Source organism: Fringilla coelebs (genome assembly GCF_963513975.1).
Source record: "Fringilla coelebs genome assembly, chromosome: 2".
Classification (NCBI taxonomy): Eukaryota; Metazoa; Chordata; class Aves; order Passeriformes; family Fringillidae; genus Fringilla; species Fringilla coelebs.
The window spans coordinates 115,502,940-115,514,092 of NC_140029.1; the positions used below are offsets into that span (position 1 = coordinate 115,502,940).

Sequence of the window (11,153 nt, forward strand, 5' to 3'; positions counted from 1 at the left end):
CGTTTCTATTTCCAGGCTTTTAAACTGGCAATTCCCTAAATTAGGAATCATGTGCAGCACCAAATTAATTAAGAGCTTGAATGAATAGTACCTTTGTTGTGTTCCATCCTGGAAAAAGCACAGCAGATCTGGGCACACAGAGATCTCAAAGGTAAGGGTAGAGATTGACACACATTTCCAACTCATGTGAAAAATGATCATAACTGAATGGTTTTTTCTGCTGCTGATGTATTAATGGGCAGCAGTCACAGCCTCTGGAAATCAATCCAGCACTTCCTGCTGTGAACCGAAGAAAATCCCACATTTGAGGCCTATTTCTGATTTTGCCCATCACTCTGTGGGACAAGAGCACTTTTGCTGAGCAAGTAGCTGAGAAATTGGGTTCATCTTTTCGTATGTTTCTTTGCACAGCTTCAAACAATGTGCAATTCTAGGCTTGCAAGATTTACAGGATGCCATGGGAAATGGAAGCATTGTCAGAACTTAGCAGGCAGTCAGACTGGGCTATTGACACGAACATGTGGTTCCAAGTTTGTCTGACATGGTTTAAATTAGGAAGAAAAGCCTTAGGGTTATTAGATTTAGTGGCATAAATGGGACACTGCATCCCAAGAAAACAGTGGATACATAAAATTTTACATAAAATTTTAGAAACATTTGCCCTATCCCAAGGTCATACTTGTATTGAATGATGTGTTGACAGACACAGAAGCATCTTTGTTTAATTGGGAAGCCCAGGAGTTGTCACCAACAGGTACACACATTCTGTTTTTATTCACTCATTTACTCACCACTTCTCTGCCCTCCTCCTCCAAAAAGGCCTCCAGAAACAGAAAGCTGGGGCTGTGCACATAAAGAATTAAGGGGATTAGCAGCACCACCATGCTCGGGTTATGGCTTCAAAGCAAAACATTAGCCGGACCTACGTAAACGCCTCTGTTTAAGTATTGGAAATGAACCATTTCTCAGAAGTACAGGTGCATGACAGACCGCAGCTATTAGGGCTGAGAAAGGGCAGGAATTGCTTGAGAAGGCAGGGATTAAAAATGAAAAAATTAAAAAAAAAAAAAACGGAAAAAAAAGAAAAATAGAAGGAAAAGCCACGAAGGCGAGCAGGGATGTGTCCCCTCCCTCCCGGTTCGGGGAGCGGCAGGTGGACACTCCGGAGCTCCTGGGGCGCGGGACGGACCCGCGGCGCATCCAGGCGCTCCCACGAGAGATCCCCGCGGCGCGCAGCGCTCGCAGCCGGGCACAAAGCACCCCCGGGGCAGGCGAGGGGCGCAGCCCAGCCCGCTGCGGCAGCCGGGGGCCGACCCCGGGCCGTGTCGGTGCCGTCCCGCCCCGTCGGGGGCGGCGGGAGGGCGGCGCGGCGGGGGCCGCCCGCGGGCGCGTTACGCACGCAGTGATCTCAGCGGCGCGGGCGCGGCGGCAGCGCCGGGCTGGGGGCGGCACGGCCGGACCCCATAAAGGGCAGCGGCGAGCCCCGCTCCCGCACTCACCCCGCACGGCGGAGGCGGACGGGCCCGCGGCGCTCCGCTCCGCAAAGGACGGGAGGCTCCTCGGCGCCCTGGAAGTGCAGGCGGGACCGTCCCGGGGCTGCCGGAGACTCGCCGGAGCGTCCTTCCCGCCCGCCGCCGCTGCTGCTGCTGCTGCAGCCGGGGAAGGCTGAGGAGGAGGAGGAGGCGGGCAGGAGAAGCGGCAGCCGGAGCAGGACAGAAGACAGAGGGACGGAGCGAGGGGCAGCGGTGCCCTCGCACAGCCGCGCTCCCCGGCATCGCCGCCGCGCCCCGGCCATGGGGAAGCCGACGCCGCCTCTGCAGTGACCGCGGGACGCGGCTCCCGCGCGGTCCTCCGCCGGCAGAAAGACTCAGACACCCCCCAAAACCTGAAAGCAAAAACCCACATCTTCCATATCCATTCCTTTATAAAGTGAAATAAAGAGAGGAGAAGGGCTGCGCCGAGCCATGAGGAGCGGGGGGCGGCTGCCGGCGCTGGCGCCGGTGCTGGCGGCGCTGCTGGGGCTGTGCAGCGCCGAGCGCAGGGCGCTGGTGCTGCCGCGGCGCCTGGGCGCGCCCGGCGCCCGAGAGCGCTTCCGCCTGGAGGCCTTCGGGGAGCGCCTGACGCTGGAGCTGGAGCCCGACAGCAGCTTCCTGGCCCCGGACTTCACCCTGCAGTACCTGGGCGGGCCGCCGCCGCCGCCCGAGGACGACCTCTCCCGCTGCTTCTACTCCGGCACCGTGAACGGGGACCCCGGCTCGGCGGCCGCGCTCAGCCTGTGCGCGGGGCTGCGCGGCGCCTTCTCGCTGCGGGGCCGCCAGTACCTGATCCAGCCCGCGCCCGGCACCGCGCACCGCCACGGGCCGCACCTCCTGCGCCTCCGCGGCGCCCCGCGGGCCGCCCCCGCCGCCCGCTGCGCCGTGGCCGAGGCGGGGGCCGGGGCGGAGGGGCCCGAGCCCGCCGAGCCCGCAGGTACCGTGGGGACGCCGCGCTGGCCTCCGCGGGGACGGGGAGGGCGAGGGCGGGGGGTGTGGCGGGGATGCCCGGCTGCTGCTTGCCCCGCATCGCACCGCGAGGGTGAGTGCGGGGGTCGCACAGAGCCGCGGTGCGCATCTTGAGTATCCGCGGGTTTGGGCTTCTGAACGGTACTCTCTTCCTGTGCTCACCTGAGCTTTCCCTGCCTGTCTTTTTTAACGCAGAAACGAGAAGCAGGAGGAAGAAGAGGTTCGTGTCCAGCCCCCGCTACGTGGAGACCATGCTGGTGGCCGACCAGTCCATGGCCGAGTTCCACGGCAGCGGGCTGAAGCACTACCTGCTGACCCTGCTCTCCGTGGCCGCCAAGCTGTACAAGCACCCCAGCATCCGCAACTCCATCAGCCTCGTGGTGGTGAAGATCATGGTCATCTACGAGGAGCGCAAGGGCCCCGACATCTCCTCCAACGCCGCCCTGACTCTGAGGAACTTCTGCAGCTGGCAGAAGCAGCACAACCCGCCCAGCGACCGGCACGCCGAGCACTACGACACGGCCATCCTCTTCACCAGGCAGGTGAGGGACGCCGAGTCACATGCAGCCCCACGCCCACTGCTCCCTACCCCTTCTGCTAGGAGACCTCCGATAAAATGTCCAGAGACAGTCGCGTGTCACCGCAGCAGCAGTGAAGCAGGCTAAATATTGCATGAGCTGCTTTTCGTTTTATTCTTTTTTTTTTCTTCTGCTGTTTGTACCATGTCTGGTGAAGCTCACAGTTTGTGCACTGTCTTTGTAAACTCACAGATTGTGCACTGTGTTCCTGCCCCATATATTTTTAGCAGATTTCAGATGGAAATTATGCATTTCATTTCTACGTGTAACCCTCGCCTGTGTTCCAGAGACAGATTTTTGCCATCATACCCATTGAAGTGCTGAATATTTATGCTCTTTCCATAAGTAAAGGCAAACTGCCAGGGCTGGATGGCTCTTGCCAAGGTTAAGTCTCTGATCTGATTAATAATGAAACTGCCTTTTTTTACAGGACCTGTGCGGTGCCAAGACATGTGATACTCTTGGGATGGCTGATGTGGGAACAGTTTGTGATCTAAACCGCAGTTGCTCTATCATAGAAGACGATGGTTTGCAGGCTGCCTTCACAACAGCCCACGAATTAGGTACTTGAAACTTTGCAAAGCCATTCCCTGGGATTAATTGAAGCCAGCTTGATGCCGTAAAGCCCAGCCTGCACCTCCCCGGAGCAGTCGGGAGGAGGCAAAGCCCTGTCTTGGAGCAGGCTTGGTCTCGGGAAAGCAAATCCGGCCTGCACAGCATTGTCTGCAAGAGGCCGTGTGTGTGCCTGCAGAAAAAATAAAAAAAAAGGGGGGGGGAAGAGAAGATCCAGTGCCATCTGCTTGAAATCTGGGAGCGTTCAGCTTCGGGTTATTAATTACAGACCAGGCTATGAGCGGGCTCTAGAGCAATATTTAAAATACTGTTGGTAAAGCGTAGCACAGACTTCCTAAAGTCACAGACTTTGCTTTTCTCCTTTTCTCCAAGGCCACGTGTTTAACATGCCTCATGACGATGCAAAGCAGTGTGCTGGCATCAATGGAATGAGCCGGGATTTCCACATGATGGCATCCATGCTCTCCAACCTGGACCGCAGCCAGCCCTGGTCTCCATGCAGTGCCTACATGATTACAACATTTTTGGATAACGGTCATGGTAAGGTTATTAAGCTTTCCATTCATGTGGCTGTTGAGCTCTTGTGCTTTACTGCTTTGCCTTTTTTTTTTCTTTAAGTGTTTCTGCTTCAGCACAGACTTAACCCTTTTCATGCTGTCAGTGAGTTTAGAAAAGCCTTATTTTTACAAAAATGGTGGCTCAAAAGCAAATGCAGTTCCCTTTTAAAACTGACCCCACAGCATCGTCTGACTTTTTTTTTTTCCTTTTTCTTCAACTTTTTCAGGGGAGTGCTTGTTGGACAAGCCCCACAGGCCCATCCAGCTGCCTTCAGACTTGCCTGGCACGCTGTACGATGCCAACAGGCAGTGCCAGTTCACGTTTGGAGATGAGTCCAAGCACTGCCCCGACGCAGCCAGTACGTGCACGACGCTGTGGTGCACGGGCACCTCGGGAGGGCTGCTGGTGTGCCAAACCAAACACTTCCCCTGGGCAGACGGCACCAGCTGTGGGGAAGGGAAGTGGTGCATGAATGGCAAGTGTGTGAATAAGACTGAGAAGAAGCATTATGATGTAAGTAGTGAAAAAGAAGTGGGTGCAGCTTTGGGTTTTGCAGAACGCGGCAAAGGGAGGGATCTGTTAGATGGGGTTGATTTGATGCTAATGAACAAACCTAGGGCAGGTTTTTTAATGAGTTCGGGTGGGTACAAATGAGCGTGATGATGGCTTTTATGGGGTGGTTTTGTATGGATTTTCCTGTATTTAACCCGTGTCCTGCTTTTGTTGTCCTTCCAGACGCCGGTGCACGGGGGCTGGGGGTCCTGGGGGGCGTGGGGCGAGTGCTCCCGGAGCTGCGGCGGGGGAGTGCAGTATTCCTTCCGGGAATGCGACAACCCTGTCCCGAGGAACGGCGGCAAGTACTGCGAAGGGAAGCGGGTGCAGTACAGGTCCTGTAACATCGAGGACTGCCCCGACAACAACGGTAATTTTCCCCCATTTTTGACAGCCGGGGTGATGCCTTGTGGAGGAAGAGCAGGGACAGAGATGATCTCATGGACACCTGTCTTTTCTCGCCTGCAGGCAAAACGTTCAGGGAGGAACAGTGTGAAAAGCACAACGAGTTTTCCAAGTCTGCCTTTGGAAGTGGACCTGCAGTGGAGTGGACACCCAAGTTTGCCGGTGTGTCTCCAAAGGACAGATGCAAGCTGGTTTGCAGAGCCAAAGGAACGGGATACTTCTTTGTTCTACAGCCAAAGGTATTTCAAAACTGCACCTCTTCCAGCTGATCATGAGGGGGATTTTTATTTTCTCTCTGTGAAGAGTCAAGCAGTGTAGAAATGCGAAATTTCCTTTCTCATATATAAGCTGGCTTATTCCTCCATGCAGGAATCATTGCAAGCGTGCTTTAAGTGTTTTGGCACAATCCTTCCACCTCGTCTACCCGCTCCACTCTGGTTTCCTTCCTTCTCCTTCCACCAATCTGATTGCATTGAGATAGGTTTGGAAAACTGTGAGGGATCTTTGCCAGAACATTGGTGCTTTCTCATACTGGTTACTAACATGCTGACAGCTTAAAATAAACACGAGGAAAAATGTTCATCTTGCATAGCTACTTGAATTCGCTGTCATCAGATGGTGAGAGCCAGGAACTACCAGGGTGATGACACAGAGGGTTTTTGTGGAACAGCACTCCTAGAAATAAAGGATGTGCTGAACAGCATTAAAAGGAATGCTGGCAGTGTACTTTGAGGACAGGGCTGCCTTCTAGTGACACTAGAAAGCAAAGGGGCTTCTTTAGTATGAGATCAATAAACAGTAGGTTTTTAGGGGGAGGTATTAATGAAAATTGAGATGGTTTTCTCCTCTTACCATGGCATCATTTTGGCAAGTGGGAAGACTACCTGTGGGCTGCTGTGCTTTATACTTTCCAAAGCCCTGAAAACGACAGGTGCTGCGGGCTTTCCACCCGTCTGTATTTTGTGTCCCGCGGTTTCAGAGCACCGTGCATGTTGTAACCAGGCTCCTTGTGTCCCCAAGGTGGTGGATGGCACCCCGTGCAGCCCCGACTCCACGTCCGTGTGCGTGCAGGGGCAGTGCGTCAAGGCCGGCTGCGACCGCACCATCGGCTCCAACAAGAAGTTCGACAAGTGCGGCATCTGCGGGGGCAACGGCTCCACCTGCAAAAAGGTGTCTGGCACCCTCGTCAGAGCCAAGTGAGTGCGGGGCCGCTGCTCACCTTGTGCTTGTGGGGGGAAGCTCACCTTGTCCTGGTGGTTGGGATTCATCCATTAGCAATAGGGCTGCTGCCTCACCTTGTCCTAGTGGGTGGGATTCGTCCATTATTGAGCTAAACACCTTGACTTCAGACAAGGTTTAGTCTTGGCCTGGGAGGCTTTTTCCCCTTCCCTGCAGGGAGGACTCAGTGTTTCTCTCTTCTCCCGGGGCAGACCTGGCTACCACGACGTGGTCACCATCCCGGCGGGGGCCACCAACATCGAGGTGAAGCAGCGGAACCACCGGGGCGCGCGGCACGACGGCAGCTTCCTGGCCATCAAAGCCGCCGACGGCACCTACGTCCTCAACGGCGACTACACGCTGTCCACGCTGGAGCAGGACATCACCTACAAGGGCAGCGTGCTGCGCTACAGCGGCTCCTCGGCCGCCCTGGAGCGCATCCGCAGCTTCAGCCCGCTGAAGGAGCCGCTGACCATCCAGGTGCTGACGGTGGGGGACCTGCCGCAGCCCAAGATCAAGTTCACCTACTTCGTGAAGAAGCCGGCGCAGCCCGGCGCGGACAAGGCGGCGGCGGCGGGCAGGAAGAAAGAATCCTTCAACGCCATCAGGGAGATCATCTCCTCGGAGTGGGTGATCGAGGAGTGGGGCGAGTGCTCCAAGTCCTGCGGCTCGGGCTGGCAGCGGCGCGCCGTGGAGTGCCGGGACCCGCGGGGCCGGCCGGCCGCCGACTGCGCCCGCGAGCTGAAGCCCAGCAACCTGCGGCCCTGCGCCGACGTGCCCTGCCCGCAGTGGCAGCTCGGGGACTGGTCCCCCTGCTCCAAGACGTGTGGGAAAGGCTTCAAGAAGAGGTTGTTGAAATGTGTCTCTTCCGACGGCAGCGTGCTGCCCCAAGAAAGCTGTGAGCCCTCCAAGAAACCCAAGCACCTGATAGACTTCTGCAATGCCACGGACTGCAGCTAGATAGGACGGCTTGGGAAAAGCTAAAGCTTTTTTTATTATTTTATTTTATTTTTTTTCCTTCAGACCAGTGCACTGAAAAACACAAAAGAGGGCTAGAGGCAGCGCCTGTGTTTTTGCGTTAAAAAATTCACGGCTAAGATCCGTCGAGGTGGGACAGTGCAAACAGCTTGAATTGGCTTTGCATCCCAAAAATCCCCTGCCAACTGAAAATTGGATTGGATAGCAGACCCATGTAATTCATTTCTCTTTAGCAGATAAGGCCCAAAGGCATCAGAACTGCCTTTTCTAAAGTCTGTTATAAATTAAGCCAAATGTGAGCAGTGAGACACATTTCAGCAAACATTTTGGGGTTTGGTTATTTCACCCTTCTTTTGGATCTATCTTGTGGTACTGATCAAATCCCCACGTGTAGGAAGGGGAGGGAAAAAGATAGCTTAAAATAATTGGTCAGGGCTTACCTACCTCACAAAGGGCAAAAAAAACAAGATTGGAAAAGGAGCTTTAACTATGTCATTCATGGCTGCTATTGTTTCAGAGAATAGTTTTATATAAAAATAAAGCCATATTCTCTACCTGTCAAGAGTAAGAAATACCAAGAACAAATATCAACTCCACAAATCGCTAGAATTTCATTTTTTTTTTTAAGTACCTTTATGTCATCCCAATGTGCCTGTCCATTTCTTTCAGCCACTCCAGTGCCATTGTGGTGACGTGTGTAATCCAGAGGCTTGGAAAAGTGGAAATCTGAGTCTGAGTAGTTGCTCTTTGTGCCTTCTGCATACCTTTCACTGGCTTTTCTGATTCCAGCTTGGTCCTGCCTTCCTGCCAAACAGATCCATGGAGTGTGTGAGCATTCCAGTCGTGTCTTCACACTCAAACCTTTGGCCTTACCCCAGCCAATGGATATTATTTGAGTTAAAAAGGAAAAAAAAAAAGAATCCCATTAGGAATGGGTGTGTCCTCTGTGGCCTCTGCTGGGTTTGTAGAGCTCAGTCACTGTTCAGATGGGAAGGCAAAGCTGAGGGATAGCAGGTCCATCCACAGCGAAATGCCAGCATTCACATCATTGAAGATTGTGCCAGTCCATAGACCATGAGAGAATATGGCTTTCCATATGTATATAGTAAAATATATTACTATAGATTTTATATACTTCATAAGTATTTTATATTTCTCTCCCTTCTGGGAAGGGTTATAATTTGTAATAAATGCATATAATGAGCGTATTTATTTTTATACTTCTTGTCTAATGTGATCTTCTAAGTTATCGCTTTTTTAAAAGGACATATAACAAGGATAGAGTATTTATACAGTATAATATGTTACTAGAGGTAATAAATGAACCCTATAAATTTTGGAAATGGAGTGTCTTTATTTCACTGGACTAAAACCAGTCCATGGAGCAGAAAGAGAATCTGAAGAAAATACTAAGCAAAAGGCAACAACTTACCTGTGTTAGTGAAGAGGTTTAGAAAACTCTCTCCATAATGTCACACAACACCTTAAAAGAGGTAATTTTGTATCTTATTACTTAACCACTAACTCATCTGTTCCAGAAAATGGAGTGCAACCATACTGATGCCACTGGCTGTAATAACAGCCTGGGGAGGGGGCGGCGCTGTCAGTCGTGTTTAAAACCCACAAAATCCGTACAGAAGCAGCAGCTTTGCCTCACTCTGGTGGGAAAGGAGCAGTCAGAAACCAGAACCATTCACGAGCAGTCAGAGGTTTCCCTCACCGACTCCTGGAGAAGTTCCCTCTAATTTTCTCCTGATGCTGCTTTTCCAAGAAGCACCGTGTGAATGAGCTGTTCTAACATGTTTTATGATGTTAAAATGGATATTAAACATCAAAAGCTGATTTTTGCTCCCTCATACCTGATCTCATCGCCACTGCAGTCAAGAGAAAATCTTCTGTTGGGCTCCATTGGATTTTTGCCATGGAATTTGAGACATCAGTCATTTCTGGATACTTTTGGCTTTATGTCATGTAAAAATCTATTAAAACTTCCTTTGCCAAAGTTTGGACTCTGTCTCTGCAGAAATAGTTCCTGTTTTATTCTATGGATAAAGTCCTGGCCCCTCTGAATCTCAGAGAATTCTCATCACATCACACTTCATTGGGCATGGCTTTGAAGTGCAGAAATGCTGGGGAATATTTTATTCCTAATGTTATTCAGGAGGCAGCCAATCCCTGTTTTTATAAATAGTTCTTTATAAACACAAGAAATATTTATTTGTACGTATCGATATATATGAGCATATATATTTTATTCACCATCTAGGTTAGAAAATAACTGGGAGTTTGAAGAGGAGAAGTTATCCTGGAGCCTGCCAGACTGATGAGATGTGAAATTGTGGCTTCTGTGCTGGGTTAGCACTCTAAATGGTCTAACTAGAAAATGTGGAGTAGCTCATTTCCTCTGGTACTGTTAAAATAATAATGTGATTTGCTGCTTCAAATTGTCCTAACAGTAAATGAGAAAACCCCTCAAAACTCATTGAAAAATCAACATCTCCAAACAGTGGAGATGTTTCAGGAAAAAGTGAGACTTTGGCTTTTATCATTTTGACATCACAGCTGGGTCAGCAGATGCAAAGAGATGTGACTTGTTGAGTTTTGTATGAACAAATGAGGGTATTTTAGACTAAATATCTTCACCCACTGAAGAAAATACTAAGCAAAAGGCAAGTCTTCTCCATTCCCTGCCACTATCTAAGGTAGGGAATGGAGAAGGAAATAAAGGGAAATTCAGAAAGGCATCATCAGAGGACTAACCTGGGCTGCTCAGCAGACAGTGCCAGAGTTCAGGCTGGGCTGTGCTCATCAGCTCCCTGTGAAATTGCTCCCACAGCTCATCCAGCTGGGAAGGCTCCTCAATCCCTGCAGGGGCAGACCTGCCTGCCGAGCACCCTTTGGAGCAGAGATCCTCCTGCGGGATGTGGCCATTGCCTGCTGAGCCCTGCCGGCAAAGGAGGTGTAATTAGGTGAAGTTTTATCCCTAGCAAAGGTCACCCGAACACAGCAAAGGGATCCAGATCCCACGGACATGTCCAGGCTACAACAGCAGTGTGAGAGAGCACTTAGCTGAAATATTTGCATTTTGCCCCGTTCTGCACAAGCAGAGCTCTGTGTTAGGACATGTGCAGGCAGAAGGAGAGCAGCCCAGGAGGTTGCAGGGCTGGATGTCCCTCCTGTGGTGATCTATCCCATGCTTTCCTGGCAAAACAGCTCCCAACATTCACTCCTGCACCATATTCCCCCTCAGAACACAAAACAGGGACAGAAGATAGATGAATAATGAGAAGATTGTCTCTCACAATTAATGGATGAATATTGTGTGAATATTAAGAGCTTTATTGATGTATGGCTGTGTTACTGTGGGGAGATTGCACCCTCCGGATGTCCCTCCCGTGGTGATCTATCCCATGATTTCCTGGCAAAACAGCTCCAAACATTCGCTCCTATCTGATATTCCCCTCAGAACACAAAACAGGGACAGAAGGGAAGTCAAAACACGGTGATCAGGTTCACCGGTGGTGCTTGGCACAAACATCGGTGCCCCACAGCCTGGGGCAGCAGAGGCATTGTTGTGGAGATGAAAGCAGCCTTGTTTGGACTCGCAGATGGGTTTTACAGCCCGCAGCAAGCAAGAGGGGCTTGTGCAAAAGGGATTTCGTGTTGGGCAAGAGAAGTGCAGTTTCCTGCAGCCCCTCTGCCTGGAAGCTGTGCTTGACAGCATCCATGAGATTAAGGATCATTCTTGGTCCTGTTGCAGCCCAGGACAAGCAGCTGATGAGATTCCAGA

The 11,153-nt window shown here is 51.6% G+C and overlaps 1 protein-coding gene across 1 annotated transcript; it reads left to right on the plus strand.

The window, feature by feature from the left end:
- The first annotated feature begins 1,494 nt into the window (after positions 1-1,494).
- On the plus strand, positions 1,495-8,682 carry ADAMTS1 (ADAM metallopeptidase with thrombospondin type 1 motif 1). Its single transcript, XM_084225019.1, has 9 exons — positions 1,495-2,469; positions 2,697-3,043; positions 3,510-3,642; positions 4,025-4,192; positions 4,437-4,723; positions 4,946-5,132; positions 5,231-5,406; positions 6,188-6,363; positions 6,598-8,682. The coding sequence occupies exons 1-9, from the start codon at positions 1,965-1,967 to the stop codon at positions 7,343-7,345; spliced, it is 2,727 nt and encodes a 908-aa protein (XP_084081145.1). The 5' UTR covers positions 1,495-1,964; the 3' UTR covers positions 7,346-8,682.
- The last annotated feature ends 2,471 nt before the right edge of the window (positions 8,683-11,153 follow it).